Source organism: Solea senegalensis, linkage group LG18, assembly GCF_019176455.1.
Source record: "Solea senegalensis isolate Sse05_10M linkage group LG18, IFAPA_SoseM_1, whole genome shotgun sequence".
Lineage (NCBI taxonomy): Eukaryota > Metazoa > Chordata > Actinopteri > Pleuronectiformes > Soleidae > Solea > Solea senegalensis.
In genome coordinates, this window is record NC_058041.1 from 3,918,377 (window position 1) to 3,934,801 (window position 16,425).

The window sequence follows — 16,425 nt, forward strand, 5'->3', positions numbered from 1 at the left end:
ACTATTACTATTATTATTATTATTTGTAATCTCTCTGTGTAAAAAAGAATGCTTCGTTACGTGCTTGTGATGTGAATTTCCCATTCACTCTCTTGATTGTCACATTGGACAATTCGTGGCTGATGGTGAAGCGGATTCGCGGTTCAGCCAATCAGCGTCCTCCCATGGGCGGATGTGGTTTGCGGGGAAATCGCACCAATCACAGCGCCGCGCCTTCCTCGCAAGGGCGGTGCTTAGCCGCTCAAAGGAAAGTTGGCACACATCAGTCACGCGCCGCTCTCCGCTCTCATTGGTCCACCATTTTGAGTGAGGTGGGTCTTGACGCTCACCGAGTAAGCCACTGTTGAAATTCCAATGCTAACTAACTTTAGCCAGCGTGCTAACATGTAACAGTGAATTTTGAGAAGCTGCTTTCATTGCGCTACTGTGGACTTGAGTGTTAGTTCGTCTCCACTTGGGGCGGATATTCAAATAAACACAATCGTCTTGATGTGTGCTACTGCGCGTGTCTCCGTTACCGCAGCCAGGTCATGTCCAGTTAGCCAGAACGCAGCAGTTGCTGGATAACGAACCTGGCAGGCGAGCTAGCCAGCCAGCCAGCCCATTCGGGACTGGGTCTGCGCGGAGGGATTTGTGCAGGATTTGTCGCCCGGAGAGGACGCCAAAAGCCGGATGCTGTGACTACCATGAGTCCCGCAGGCTGCCCCCATGTCAGCGGCTTCAAAGTGGATAACTGGAAGCAGAACCTGAGAGTCATTTATCAGTGTTTCGTGTGGAGCGGGTCAGCCGAGACCAGAAAACGCAAGGTAACAACAAGTGACAGGCGGAAACAAGCACCTGAACACGCCACAGACTCTCCGTGTGTGTTTATGTGTGTGCGTGGGGCGGTAGAGGTTCGTGGTGTTCGTGGACAGTTCCCCGCCCTTCTGAAAACAACACAAACATCCCGCAAACAGACACGCTGAATGCTAAACTGTTAGCCCACAGTCACCTGTGTACTGCCCACACTGAGTCCAGTTAACCTTGCTGTTGGGGTTCAAATGTCAACCTGCACACCTGCTGACTGACACATTCACATCACATTCACAAGCGTTATGAGCAGGTTAGCCCCGTTAGCATCCTCCACAGATCCACACCGCATCATGATGTGATGTGCATCTGTTTGCGTTGGCACTGCGCCTGCAGTGGCTCCACACACACACACACACACACACTCACACACCGCAGGTCAATGTTGCATGCAGGTATTTCCTCGCTAATTTAATGTAGGGGAAGATGTGCGGGTTTAAACTCAAATTGAGTCTTTTTATACCTCTTTTCCTGATAACCACAAGTTACTGCGTGTGTGTTTCACGTGGACCAGTGTGTTCTAGTTAGTTAGAGTAAAAGCCTCTATTTTATATCATTTCTATTTCTGATTCAGAGTTTAGCAAAGTTATCTGATGGGACAAGTATTGATACAGCACATATGACTCACCAGTGTCACCACTTCATTCAGTGGCACCCATCAAATGAATGAGCGTAACTTCAAATTTGAATTAGTAAATCACAAAAGATTCAATTCAATCTTTCTATCTTTTTAAGTGTTCTTTGTCAGATATAGAAACAAATGCTTGAAACTATTCATAACTTTAATTTCTCCCAAGTACCACCTGAGAAAATATTGAGTTCTGGAAGTAACAGAAAAAAACAGTCAGCTTGGGACAGGAGGCAGATTTATTCCCAATAAGATAATTTTCTCTCTCATCTGTTGTTATTTGTTTCATTTTCTATGCACTCCGGTCAAAATTCCTCAGCTCCACTCTGATCACATACCCTGGTATAGTAGAACAGTATTTCTGATTTTCCTCCAAGTACCATCTCGGGAGCTAGCGTGCCACTATTGGTACACGTACCACAGTTTGAGAACCAAAGCACTTGCGTATAGTAGAATACGTTATGATAGTGTGTAACATGTGCCATCACCTCTGAAATTCATTTTTTCTCCCTCCTGAAGCTTGACCTAAAACATCTCAACTGAAATCGTGATTGCACGAAATTGCTTAAAAAAGAAATTAAACCAAAAAATTAAAATTAAAATGATTTTATTTTTTTTATTTTCATCAATTGGCTTTTTTATCCATGCTTCTGATGCTTTGTCGGGTCATTGTAACCCAAGAAAATCCCTCCTCATGTGACTAAGTATCTCCTCATCTTGTGATGCCATTTTATTATCGGCACAATCGGATTTAGTTGGATGTGAGGATTTGTTTTCTGCTCATGAAAATGGATCAAAGTGAGGCGTCCCATCTTGTAATTTCTGACAGGAATAATTGGTTATACATGGCCACAGAATGGGAGGCGGTGGTGGTAGCTCTCGGAAAGATAATTATAGACCTCTAAGGTTTGCCACTGTTAATTAATCCTAAGTATAAAAATGCTGCGCACCAAGTGTTTTTCCACTTCAATTGTTGTTTTATTCCCCGTATAAGTGAAAACAATTAGTGTTTCTGTGCTTGTTTATTTTCTGTGTATGTAAACACTGAGCTACCACAACATAGAACACGCAGATAACTGGTTTTAGGGTTTTGGCTGATCAGTATGCACTGAGCAGTTGTAAACAGTATTGCATCTGCAGTGTATGAGCGTGTGCTTGGCCGCATGCCTCCTCTGTTCTCTCTGGGACAACCTTGCGTCACCTTTCATGTGAAGGAGATCAGTGGCAGCTGGTAGTGCGGAGGGTTTGTGTACTGTAATAAACATAGTAAATATTTGCAGGCTGTCTCCCTGCTGTAATCACGCCCCACTCCAGAGCACACAGAGCTGGCAGGAGGGCTCACATCCCCGCTTCTCCTCCTGTTGTTACCTCCCTGTGACGCTACATTTTTATCGATCATGGCTCAGTTTTCCCATTCAGAGATGAGTGTGCAGTTCATTGGGAAGCTTTTATTTCAGTCTCACACGCTTCTCTCTTTCTCTGAGAGTAATATTCTGAATTGTGTGTGAGGAGTGTGATCACAGATGCTCGCAGTTTTATTATTGATTTTATTAACCTATTATTTGTTCATATTCCAGTTCATCCTTAAGATGAGTTTTCCTATACCTGTATAGAGACAGTCTCTGGACATGTCATGCTTGTTTTGCCACGTTTTGCAATGTTTTGCAATATGTCCTAGGCTGATATCCATCCAACCAAATCCTCTTCGTGTCCTTCACTTACTGACCTTTCATTTAAGATGAGACTAAAGAAAAATTGTTGTATTTTTGCAAAAATTGGACTCTTTTTTTATTATTACTAAGCAATAAGCAGTACTTTAAAGTACTACTGGGATAACATGCAGGCTGTTCTTGTTCTGTCCTCTTGAGTATCAGTCCCTCACATGGCCACAGACAAGTCTAACAGATTGAATTGTAAGCATCCTTTCTCCTTGGGTGTTCAAAAGACTCTATTCTCTGTTGGTTTCAGTGTTGCTCACAGAGGTGTGTGCTGTCTCATCTGGGTGACGGGTGCAATGCAGCTTATTAGTCCGTCTCAAAGAAAATCTAATTTTCCATTGATGTCTCCATGGAGATCAGTGGAGCCTTGTAACATTAGTATAACAAATACTGCTTGCGTGTGTTGTATATTTAATATAAAATAAGACCAGAGACGTGCAGAGTCAGTGGTCAGTCTCGGAGCTTAGCAGCAGAATCAGCAGTATATTTCCTTTTTTTAAGTCTTGTTGATGTAGCTGGATGTGAGACACATTTCAAAGGCTTTATCAGTGATGATACAGCCAGTTTTATTTATCGTTTAAATTTAAATTGACAGGGGTGTAGTTGCCTCACAGCGAGATGGTCACAGGTTTGAATCCTGGTTCGATCGAGGGGCTCTAAAATTACCGTACATGTTATGTTTATCTCTATATGTCGGCCCTGCGGTAAAAATGATTGAATGAATTTTGTCTTTGATTTGTGTAATTTTGCTGTTGACCCTCCTTAACCTCTTTTTTCTTCTTCTCGCTTTTCCCTGCCTTCTCTCACCCCCCCCTCCCCAACTCCTCATATTCATGCTGGCTCATTGGCACGCCAGCTTCTCATCTGCATGCTTTTGAACTGTCGCTATCTGCTCCCCATGCACACACTCGTGCCCCGCCCCACCCCCCCCCATTCCTCCAACAAGGCTATCAAACATATAATATACAGTAATGTATTATTCATTATTGCTCATATACCCCAATGTAGGTTTACACTTTAATTACCTGAATCTTACATGATCGCCATGGGCCCCTCAGCCGTCGTAAGAGAAGGGAATACTCACGTTATAGACAAAGGCACACCTCTCTTTCTCACACCCACATCCTTGAAGAATTACCTGTCAGATTGGTTTCTAGCCGCATGTTTTTATTCTGCACAAGAGACACCAGAGGCTTATGTAAAGCGACGTGGAACCGCTCTATGCCAGTGAAAATCCAAATGTATCTGTAGCAGGCTTTGGTGCGGATAATGTAAATGAAATATCACAGCTGAGATGCCGGTGTACTTGCTTAAGTTGGATGGAGTGAGTGTGAGAGCGAAATGCCAAAAAAAAAAATCTAAAAATTAGAAGCCAGCCGAAAGATGCATTTGATGCAGTGCAGCTATAAAGCATTACTCTGTGAGTTAAGTTTTCTGTTTCTGGAGTTTGTAATATGTTTTTAAAACAAACTTTCTTCCTTTTTATTGTCTCTTTTTGTTTTCCAGGCCAAGTCATGCATCTGCCACATGTGCGGTGCCCACCTGAACCGACTCCACTCCTGCCTCTACTGCGTCTTCTTTGCCTGCTTTGCCAAGAAACACATCCACGAACATGCCAAGAGCAAAAGGCATAACCTAGGTATGATGCACACCAGCAAACTGACCTCAGTTTATGGCTTCCTTGAATATTTTGCTACACTGCACCCCTTCACAAGACATGCACAAATCTAGATTAAATGAACACGTATCGTAACACTGAGCATAACGAACCTTAAGATGTTCACATGTCCACACGTGCAGCTGTAGTAGGTGAAATAAATGGACTATAAGCCAATTGACCTCCGTTTGTTTAAATGACTATACATCAAGTGGTAAGTGAACACACACACACACACACACATCTACATGCTGCCATTACCCTCTCTCAAAACAAAGGCTGCTAATAGGGCTAATTATACAGTCGAGGGACTAATGAAGATGTAGCCTGGTGCAGCAGCACATGAAGCACTGATCATTTATAAACACGGGAGTGTGTTTGTTTGTCTTTCATGTGTTTGTATCTAGGATCGATTCAATGTTGGATATACGGAGTTTGTGTTTTAGTGATGTGTTTGATAAGGCAAATGCCGTGCAGGGTGAAAGAGGGAGCTCTTATGCAACCTGCTGCAACATAATGCAACACAGTCTAAAGGGCATTTCAAGTCACCTGGGTATTTGTCCGCGTGTAGCCCATTACAGGCAACGTACGCATCGGTGAACTCAGTAATTAACACCGAGGTCTGTTTAGGAGTACATTAATGCATGCTAACAATCAATTTAATTGCTTCTTATCTCCCATGTTTGCAATTAAATTCCACACAAATCCTCCGGTGGTCTGTGTGTGTTTATAGGGGTCGCATGAAAAATGAGATTTGTCTCTAGTACCTTGTTTTGACAGGATTATGATTCCGGCTCTGAGAATATAGTGGAAAACATAACATTTTCGGTGATAACCTGGATCCGAGATTAAAATGGTCTTCCTTTTTAAAGAAAGTGAATTCTATTTTCAGAATCTGACTGTTTCTCCTCACCGCAGCTCACTTCACACCAAGGTTGCTCTGTCAGCGAACTCTCGCAGCAGAGGATGTGCTTCAATACTTTTGAATTAAATATTTGCATCGGAGTCACAATCTGCACGGATCCAGATTCAAACAAAGATGTGGGTGTTTGCCGAAAGCCGAGAACAGTTGGCTGTTCTTACCCCGTCCCTGCTCCTCCCACAGGGACGCGCAGCCTCCTCATAATCAGAACGGTGCTCAAAAATCACTCAAGTATTTGCAGAGAAAATGTATCTGAACTGTGTTGAAAATGTGTATGGATATTTTTGTGAAGGATGGGGGGATAATAAGGAATTATCAAAACAACACAAAGTGTTTCTTTCTTCTTTGCTTGCATGGTTATGTGCTCAGGAGAACGTGTCCTACATTTTCTACAGAAAAGAGCATAGTATCAATGCTCTCGTTGCCCTCTGCTGGACGACGTTGCTTGAGATAGCCTGTCTGATGCGTTTCTAGGCTGTACATTGTCAACTCAAACAGGTTTTAAGGTTTTGCTATATCTCCTAAAAGATATAGTCTGCTTTGGTTTTTTGACAACGTCTTGTAGAGCGCTGTGTAACACTCGGGTTGAGGTTTGGCACCTCTCACATTTTCAACCCTTTTTAAAGCCAGTCAGCCATATTTCTCTCCGGCCAGGTTTTTCCTGCCTCAGTGCTGGCAGCGGTACATCTGTCCATCCCATTACTAGATCGCGACAGCTCGAAAAAACATTTTTAAATGTTCCCTTAACTCCAGACTGAATTCATCTCGATGGACTTTTAGAATAAGTGTACACACAGTTTTGTACCCTTTGCTTTTTAATGGTTTCCTATATTTGTATTGCTCTGAATCAAATATTTTATTGTCAAGATTTATCTCATAGTGGGTCAGCCTGGTGCCCAGCTTTATTCCATTGACGTCAATGACAAAATGAGTAGGAATTTAACTTCCTGTAGCAGAGCTGTTCTAAAAGTTGGCAGCGACTGTTGAGCTCTATATGTTCAGTGCGTACCGCGAGTCTGAACGCCTCCGTAGCAGCTCTGTGCCCACTATCTTTTCTTTTAAATTCTCCACATAATAAAATAAGGTTGTTTTGAGTGAAGTACATAACAGTGTCGTCAGCGTTTGGAGGAGAATGGTGGTGCTGCTGCAGCAGCAGCAAAAAAAGGCTCTCTGCGTGTCCATGACAAAGGCTGCATTTGGCAGATGTTGAGAAACCTGCTGGTTTGTTTTTATGACGGCTCCTTTTATCTGCCGTTATCGCTCGGCTCAGGGAAGACCCCCTCTGGTGTGTGTGTGTGTGTCTCCCGTGGTGTAATTGTGGGTTTAATTAGGTTAGCTGCTGAATTAGATGTAGCAACAAAAACCGTGAGAAATGTTCTCATATAGAGGGACAGAAAAGGGAAAAAAAGGGACAGATCTCAGCAGACTAGTGAGGAGGTAATTAAGTCGAAAAAAAACCCTGTGGAATTATCCTCCATTAAACCCTGGCTCCTCCTATTTCTCCACCTTCCTTATTTTCCCCATTTATTTGATCTAACAATTTCATATGGGATTATCCCCATCTCCCTTTTTCCTCTTCTCATTTACCCTCCCCTTGTTCCCATGGTTACCTGACGACCCCGTCAATATTCAGAATCAGAACAGGATTTCATCTAATTGCTCTTATCCTTTTTTGCCTTTTCAGCTCAATTGCATCTACCTCCATCCAGTCATTTCTCTGCCTCTGCCCCCATACCTGCAGAGGATGACAGGCCCAAAGGCACGTTGTCATAGCAACAGCAAACAGGTAGAGGCAGGGCACAGAGCAGGTGAGGAGAGGGGAAAAGAGAGGAGGAGGAGTGGAAGGACAGTTTCGGTCTGTGTGTGAACATTTAAGTGAGTGTGTGACGTTGAGGGATTGCGGCTCCCTCCATCTCATCACCTTATGACTTCTCGGCGCTCTCGTCGTCTCTCAGGGTGTCTCTCGGCTGTTCCTGGATGGTGTTAACAGCTCGCTGATAAGTCAGCGGATGAGCCCCCGCTACCCGGCGTCGTGTCCAGAATAGATACAGATTTGAGAGATGGAGCAGTTCACGCTTTCTTTTATTACTACCCCCCGTGACAGTTGAATAAAAGTTGTCCCTGCACCTGAATTAAAATGCTCTTTTTGTTTCCCTTCTTTTTGTTTTTCTCCTCTGTCCCCCCAGCGATCGACCTGCTGTACGGGGGAATCTACTGCTTCATGTGCCAAGACTACATTTATGACAAAGACATGGAACAGATTGCCAAAGAGGAACAAAGGAAAGCCTGGAAAATGCAAGGTGTGACGACGTTTACGCACACAAATCCACACTGTGACACACATGCCACTCCAAGTGTTGGCGCCGACATCAATATTACATGACAGACCTGGCAGATCACTGATAGCAGACTCCAAACAAGCACAATCTGATAAATGCTAAGTAGGAACTACCAATTAGACAACTATTTGTACCAAAAACAAAAAATTCCAATCCATGACTGAATTCCAGTGAATTTGACCTCTGCTTTTAACCCATGCTTTTTTCACACCAGTAGCGAAGGAGCACTGGGTAGCAACAAGGACTGGGTTCCTTCCTCGGGGGAAACCCCGGCCTTTGACCCATTCAGGGATTAGAACCTCTCCGATTACTAGCCCAGTTCCTTTCCTCTTGGCCATGGGCTGCCTGTTAATAGTGATAATCCTAAAAAATATGCTTTAGTTTAGACTCTTTAAATGTCTAAATCATTTCACCACACATCACAAATGGAATACATATTTGTAGTAAACCTTTTCAAAGTGGAAAAACAAGTCATTAGGTCCTGGTACGGCTGGAAAATTGCTGGCTCCCCCTTGTGGCACTTCATCCCCTCGTTACTGGGAATTTATATCTTATGAAGTACAGCTTTTTTTTTGTTTAATCTTTAATTCGTTATTGCATTTTGCTCACATCCTGTTTGTATATTTATAGACACAGCACCATGAAGTATTTTTGCTGTTGAAAGGTTATGGCCTTCCAAACACGTGCGTGCGTGTGTGTTCCAGGCATCGGAGAGAAGTACTCGACATGGGAGCCCACGAAGAGGGAGCTGGAACTTCTACGCCACAACCCCAAGAGGAGAAGAATCACATCCAACTGCACCATCGGTGAGTGTCTGTCTTTCTGTGTGTGTGTGTGTGTGTGTGTGTGTGTGTGTCTCCCACAAACACGCACACAAAACCCATCTCTGTCTTGCTTCAAATTGCTGGTTGTCAGTCTGGACAGGTCCATGACAGAGAGAGAGAGGCAGTTTAGAGGTTACAATGGAACCACCAACATCTGCAAATACACTAAGTGGTAAATGCTCAATTTTCAGGATCAGCCGTGTTGTTTTTCAGCAGCAGCGAGGATATATATATATATATCTATATATATATAGATAGATATATATATAGATATATATAGATATAGATATAGATATATATATTCTTCTTTTAAGATTTCCACACACATGATTGATCTTCATACCAGGTCTAAACAAAATTAGCGTGTTAAAAGCCCTTGTCAGCAATCTAGATCATGAAATATTAAGATATTTAACACAGATTTATCTAAAGTATTTCACTAAGGGATGCTTTTGTAGACTGCTGACGCTAAAAATGTAATCTAATACAGCACCTGTGAGTTTGAATGAATATTCAATATATTATATTGATATTGGGCAGTTCTTTCATAAAAAAAGTTGTATTTTTTTCCTCCGAGAAAGGCAGCAGGACATGATTGTAGCAGCAGGAAATATTAAGACAAGCAGCGTGTGGGAGTGAAGAGATTTGACATACGTTTAACACCTTCTAGCTGCCTGCAGGGGTGTTCTCGAGCACCATTAACATCCCTGGCACTGTCTTAGGTGAGGGAAATTACAGGCCTGGCTGCTCATCTGTGAGAACACTGCCTATATCCATCCTTCTTCATTTCATTCCTCCCTCGCCTCCTGTCCTTCTTTCCTTCCAGGGTTTTTCTCGCCTGCCTTCGCCTCCCTTTCTCCTCCTGTGTGGTTTTCCATGTAGTAATCTGACAAGGGTTTCCCTGCATGCAGTCCTCTGTTGCCTGAGGGACATCATGGATTTACTGTGTGTGTGTGTGTGTGTTTATCATTGACAGCACTGCAGCTTAGCTGCCTCGCTGCATCAGCCCAGAATATGACAAATCATCAGGCTCTTTTTTAGCCCTCTCTATCTGTCCTCCTCTGTTTTTCTTTATTCCTCCTCTGCTTATTATTTCCCTTTTGTCTTTCCTTTATTTAAACCTCCTCCCCTGTTTTTCCCTCAGGCCTGCGCGGACTGATTAACTTGGGCAACACGTGCTTCATGAACTGCATCGTCCAGGCACTGACACACACGCCGCTGCTGCGTGACTTCTTCCTATCTGACCGGCACAAATGTGAGATGCAGAGCAACTCCTGCTTGGTGTGTGAGATGTCGCAACTCTTCCAGGAGGTACCTGTTCATTGTTTTTATACTCCGTTCAAAAAAATCTAAATCAAAAAAAGAAACGAAATAAGCGAGATGAACAGTTTGAGCTCACGAACACACTCCCGCTTTAGTTCTACTCAGGCCACCGATCGCCTCATATCCCTTTCCGCCTCCTCCACCTGGTGTGGACTCACGCCCGCCACCTGGCCGGTTACGAGCAGCAAGACGCCCACGAGTTCCTCATCGCGGCACTGGACGTCCTGCACAGACACTGCAAAGGTCAAAAACACATTTGCACAGAGACAGACACGTACACTCTGGCATGTGATGTGGAGTCTAAACACAGCAGGAAGAATGACAGGCTTTTGGGTTTGGGTTTTTTAATCTGAGTGCAGGTGAGAGTAGAAGAGGGATGTTTGCAGGAGAGAGAGAGAGAGATGTAGAGATGTGAGTGCCTCTTATCTAAAGAGGGAGGCAGCTTTTGCTCACTGTGTGTGTGTGTGTGTGTGTGTGTGTATATACAGATGACAACGGGAAGAAAGCCAACAACCCAAACCATTGTAACTGCATCATCGACCAAATCTTCACAGGGGGCCTGCAGTCTGACGTCACCTGTCAAGTCTGCCAGTAAGTGTGTGTGTTTGTGCGTGGTACAAGGAAATGTGTACTTTATTTTCCCCCCAGTTAAAAAAAAAAGGGACACACTTCACTCACCGCTCTTTTCCTGAGTGACAATTCTCGTCTCATCCTCTCCTCTCCTCTCCTTTTACACATTGCACCATCAGCTGCCGACACACACGCAACGAACGGCTACACTGCAGCAACAGGAAAAAAAAACACAGTCTTTAAAGTGAACATGTAGCCCCATCTGGTGGCCAGAGAGGTTGTTGCAGCGTCACGTCTCCTGATTAGACTTTGTTTCCCAGGTTTATGAAGATACTGCAGAGGCTCCTAAAGAATATGTAGCCGCAGTGATTCCATGTGAATGTTTTGATTCAGTCAAAGCTGCCGATTATGCTGCTCATTCCTACACTGCCCCCTGCAGGTTTGGAGGAGGAATCAATCCAGCTGATGTCTCCCAAAAATGACAGAAGATTGCACTCATAGCCCTTAAGGATTCTACAGTACAATCCACAGTGTTCTCATCCGAGTTTGACTTAATCATGCAACAGAGTGTCAAACTGAGTGTAATTGGCCTTAAATCAAAGAAAAGCAGTACATTGTAAAAGACGAGACAATGGTTGATTTGATGAAGCAGTTTGGCAACGCGCCCTTTACTGAATCATTTTAAAATCCGGGCTTTTTAAGCTTCTCTGACGGATGAGGCGCTTATGAGATGCGATGTGAGCCGCCATGTGTTAACTGACGAGACTGGACATCAGCCTCGGGTGCATCCAGCATCTCCCCCACTGTGACCTGGGAAACACTCCAACACCTCACAGCGTCTCACGTAATCAGCAGAGTAAAGAGAAAAGATGAAGCCCTGTCCACCGGTGTATTTTGTTTTACATATTGTTTAGTGTCAGTTCAAAGCTGCAGTATGTGCATCTCCGAATGCTGTTCAACAGTAATCTTCACAGTCCAGATGCACAAGCTGCGCTGCCAACAGTGTCAGGATCCGAGCGAGCAGCCGCGGCGGTGCCAGAATTAATTAATTTTATCTCCATCATTTGTTCTCACCTTCTCATGTCTGTGAATGTAAAGGGAAAACACAGCGTCCTCAGCGGATAACAATCTAGAGCTCCACTGGGCAACAATTTCTCTCCCTTCTGTCTGTCCGTGTTACATCTCAGTGGCGTTTCAACGACCATAGACCCGTTCTGGGACATCAGCCTGGACCTGCCGGGGTCCTCCACACCTTTCTGGCCGCTCAGCCCTGGAGGAGACGGATCAGCACTCAACGGGGAGAGTCACGCCACTGGAGCCACAACGCTCACCGATTGTCTGCGCAGGTAACCGAAAATAATCGGGAGGTCAGGTCTGAGTCTCCCTCAGAGGCAAAACGGTTTACTTACAAAGACACACAAGTTTGATTAAATTCTATACATTTATTTGATGGAATCTAGTGTTTTTTATGGTCTGAGAAAAATCCAAGCCCCTCAATTAAACTAGCATTTGAATTTTGACTTATAAACATCGACGGTCTAAACGTGAGCTGTGTTTAGACCGTCGTGAGGTTAGTTTTACCCTAATGATGATGTGTTGTTGCAATAGTAATTCTGCTATAGTAATAGTAATTCTGTAATTACTATTACTATGTAGTAATTCTGCAGGTTATCCAGTTATATAATACGCAGGTTATATAACTGGATAACCTGCGTATCTATGGAGGTCTGGTATACAGCAGGTAAGAATACAATCCTGTGTAATTAAATTTATTTTTCACACACTTTTGGCTCAAAAAGATGAAGTGTCTTCTCTGGCTGCCTGCACACTCAATACCAAATTTATTGTACGCTGTGTCTACAATAACAAGAACAATTCTTATTCTTCTCTATTCTGTATTCCTCTACGGGTCATGTGCATTAAAAATATAGCAAACGTCTCTGGTGTTTTGAAAAAGAGCCTCATTTTTAACCTTTCATAATAGACGTACAATTTCTAAACTGGAAAGCAAACAAAAAAAAAACATGGAGACAAAGACACAAACATCCTGACAAACTCAGAATCCTCACATCAACACCTCAGAGAGCACAGAGTTAGATACAGCTCCCTGCAACTGCAGTAATTAATGTTCATCTTCAGTTCACTAGAGCAGAGACAACAGGTGAACACAGCAGCATCACTTTACACACACACACTCTAAATCCCATCCCCTCTTATCCAGGTTTACCAGACCAGAGCACCTCGGCAGCAGCGCTAAGATCAAGTGCAGCGGTTGCCATAGTTACCAGGAGTCCACCAAGCAGCTGACCATGAAGAAGCTCCCCATCGTGGCCTGCTTTCACCTCAAAGTGAGTGTCTCTTTGTGCATGTCTGAGTGTGTGTGTGTTCGTGTGTGAGGTCTGACACTTTGAACGTGTGTGTGTGTGTGTGTTCGTTCTCTCAGAGGTTTGAACATTCGGCCAAACTACGGCGGAAGATCACAACTTATGTCTCCTTCCCACTGGAGCTGGACATGACTCCCTTCATGGCCTCCAGGTGAGTGCACTCCACATCACACGTAGAAATATTCTTATTTAATAATAGTTTTTAATATAATAATAATAATAGTATTTAATAAAAATATTTAAGAAGCTGGAGAAAGAACCTTAAATGGAAGAGGAATGAAAGATGTTCACATCTTTTAGTTTCATTTTATGCTAAAATATATGGATAAATGTGTTGTGTCTACATCTGTTGTGTTGTGTGATTCAGTAAAGAGAGCAGGATGAACGGACAGTACCAGCAGACGGTGGATCCCTTCAACAACGACAACAAGTGAGACAAACAATATTCCTACTGACATATTTTGCATTTCCTATCCAAACGATGGTGCCCTGAGTTAGTCACCTGACGAGATGAACTCAAGGTCACCTTTTTTTGACTTATTTTTTAATTTGGCACAGAATATGTTCACTTGTAATACAGTGTACAATATAATACAGTGTGGAATTATGTTTTTATGAACAATGAATTTGCATACTTGAGTAGTGCTGTAAAGTTTGTGTAAATGTTATATTCTTTTGCGATATATATTGTTCTATCTGTTAAGGACTTACCTAACCTATAAGTTTGTAAAGTTAATGGTTAAGATTTAAGTCGAGGTTAGCTCACGAAACACTTGTTTGACATGTGCAAGTTATGTGAATCTAAAAAGTGATTTTAGAGCTTTTACTTCTGTGACTACTGCTATACTTTTATCCAGATCTTTCCATGTAATAACCAGCTGTGTCTTCCTAACCACTGCAGTTTGTTTTAATGTTTTAATTTTTATCTCGTTTCAGGTATAGTCTATTTGCTGTGGTAAACCACCAGGGGACACTAGAGAGCGGCCATTACACCACCTTCATCCGGCAGCACAAAGACCAGTGGTTCAAATGTGACGACGCCATCATCACCAAGGCCAGCATCAAGGATGTGCTGGACAGTGAGGGGTAAGCAGCTGAGGAGTCGGAGTGTTGCGTCCTTATTCCAGTCTAGCTTATTCCAGTCTGACTCTGTACTTCCTTTTGTTTTGTTTTTGTCTCCTCAGGTACCTTTTGTTTTACCACAAACAGTTCCTGGAGTACGAGTAGTCGCCTCCATCAGCGCAGCTCGCAGGACAGAAAGAGGGACGACGCGAGGAGGAAGGAGTTGCATGGGAACAGGTAACGGGAGACATCAGAGAGGTGAAGGAAACACAAACACAAGCCTACCTGAATCGTTTCGCACTTGCAGCTCTCACTCTTAACATGGAACCACCTTTGCTCACACACTATAATCCAGTCTGTATGACACTCGAGGCAGAACAATCTCTTCTTAACTGTGGGCGGAAAATACAAGAAAACTGGGAGGATATGTTTTGTTCGGGCACTGAAGGAATATTGTATCTCTTTCGCTGGATTTCAGGGGATTAAAAGAAGAAAACCGCTGTGATAATCTGCTACGTGAGTGGAAATACTGAAACAGAAAGATGGGCAGATTTTTTGTTTGTTTGTTTGTTTTTTTTAAACCGTAGTTGATCTGGGGAAGGTTTACATGATCACGAATGCTGTTCTTCACCAGTGTCCTGCTTCACGCTCACACGGCTGCATATATTTACACCTAAGGGTGCTAAGAAACAGAACCTACTCTTTTTTTTTTCACACTCACACTCCTCCAAATGACCAAATATTTCAAATATAGAAGTGAAATGATGCATTTTGTGAAAATGCAAACAAACAAAAAAAAACAGTAACTTAACTCATGGTGTTATGAATATTGTAAAGGGAAAAAAAGTTTATTCCGATAATTACTTGTGACTCTGTGGTCATTGGATGCTTAAGAAAACTTTTTTTTTTTTTCCCTCAACAAGTCCACAAAGGATCTGTTCTTCTCTGCCTTGCTGCTTCCAACAGTCACAGTGGGAAATAGACGACACAGGAAATAATATTATATTTTTATACATAGTTTTGTTTACGATTCTTTCATTCTCCCAGAAGGGTCACTTTGTTTGTCTGTGTTTAGTGCTGTTAAAGTAATAGTTCAGGGTTTTTTGTTTTGGTTTTTTTTGAAGTCTTGTTGTACGACGGAAAGACACTGATGCACTGTGCTCCTGCGCCTAGAACCCAGTTGGGTGGAACACAAGGAAAAACAGATTTCAGCCACTTTAAGGCCCTGGTATACTTCCTACGCCTATGCCGTGCGTGTCGCATATCGCGGACCATGGTATACTTGTGCGTCAGGGTCCTGTAGTATCACATGCACCCAACGTGCTGCACATTGATGGTGCAGTTTGTGCACAGAAGTATACCAGGGGAGACTCTTAATAAAGTCATTGTCTGCTTAGGTCTCTGATATTTTAGGAATATGTTTGCCGCTTAATCTTGCCGTTATTGACCAGAAACTGATGTGTTGTAAACGACTCACTCTGCCACACCAAACTCCATGGAGAAAATCAGCGATTTTAGGCTTGTGTCCACACTGGCGCTGCTGGTCTACCGCTGCCCCGTCTGGTAAGTTTGTGCCACTTGGGTAAATCGGAAGTAAGTATTTAAATAACAGAGGTCACAAAATGACACTTTTGAACTTAGTGGAGGAGGCGGCAGTGGATTAACCGCTCCTGTGTGCTGTGATGTAAAATCACTGATTTTCTCTATGGGCTTTGGTGCGGGGAGTGGGAAAGCAACACTACCTTCAGTTTGCAGTTAGATGAGGCTGTCTGACAGCAAGATAAAGCGGTAAGCATTTTCTTAAGCGAGGGCAGAGTCTTTAGAACAGTGGCTAAATTTAGTTGGCAGCCATGCAAACATCTGCGTCTCAGGCTGGTGCCTGTTGCAGGGTCTGTGCTGATGGATGTGTCACTACATCAGACAACCACACTTCCAAAAAAATCAGAACTTAACCTGTTAATCATGTTTTTGTAAAAAAAAAAGTGCTAATAATCTTCACCAACCGGCTGCTAAAGCGGTTTTTGTTTGTTTAAATTTTTTTTGTGGGGGGGTGGGGGTTTAATCTTAGACGTTACAGAGACATGATCGTCACGTTGTCATGATGCTATTTCAGGTAAATGGCAAAAAAAAAAGAATCAGAAGAGGAAGA

The 16,425-nt window shown here is 43.1% G+C and overlaps 1 protein-coding gene across 1 annotated transcript; it reads left to right on the forward strand.

Moving 5' to 3' along the window:
- Window positions 1–57: 57 nt before the first annotated feature.
- usp22 (ubiquitin specific peptidase 22) lies at window positions 58–15,024 on the forward strand. Its single transcript, XM_044013835.1, has 13 exons — window positions 58–806; window positions 4,702–4,834; window positions 7,961–8,074; window positions 8,818–8,919; window positions 10,082–10,248; window positions 10,356–10,503; window positions 10,749–10,851; window positions 12,018–12,176; window positions 13,052–13,178; window positions 13,274–13,365; window positions 13,582–13,644; window positions 14,151–14,300; window positions 14,399–15,024. Exons 1-13 carry the CDS (start codon window positions 687–689, stop codon window positions 14,439–14,441), a joined length of 1,521 nt encoding a protein of 506 aa, XP_043869770.1. The 5' UTR covers window positions 58–686; the 3' UTR covers window positions 14,442–15,024.
- The last annotated feature ends 1,401 nt before the right edge of the window (window positions 15,025–16,425 follow it).

Excerpts from the sequence above, each read along its gene's own strand:
- usp22 (XM_044013835.1), top strand. The coding sequence starts at position 687 with ATGAGTCCCGCAGGCTGCCCCCATGTCAGCGGCTTCAAAGTGGATAAC. Across the intron at positions 807-4,701 it reads CCGAGACCAGAAAACGCAAG|GCCAAGTCATGCATCTGCCA; the intron begins GTAACAACAAGT and ends TTTGTTTTCCAG. Across the intron at positions 8,920-10,081 it reads CACATCCAACTGCACCATCG|GCCTGCGCGGACTGATTAAC; the intron begins GTGAGTGTCTGT and ends TTTTTCCCTCAG.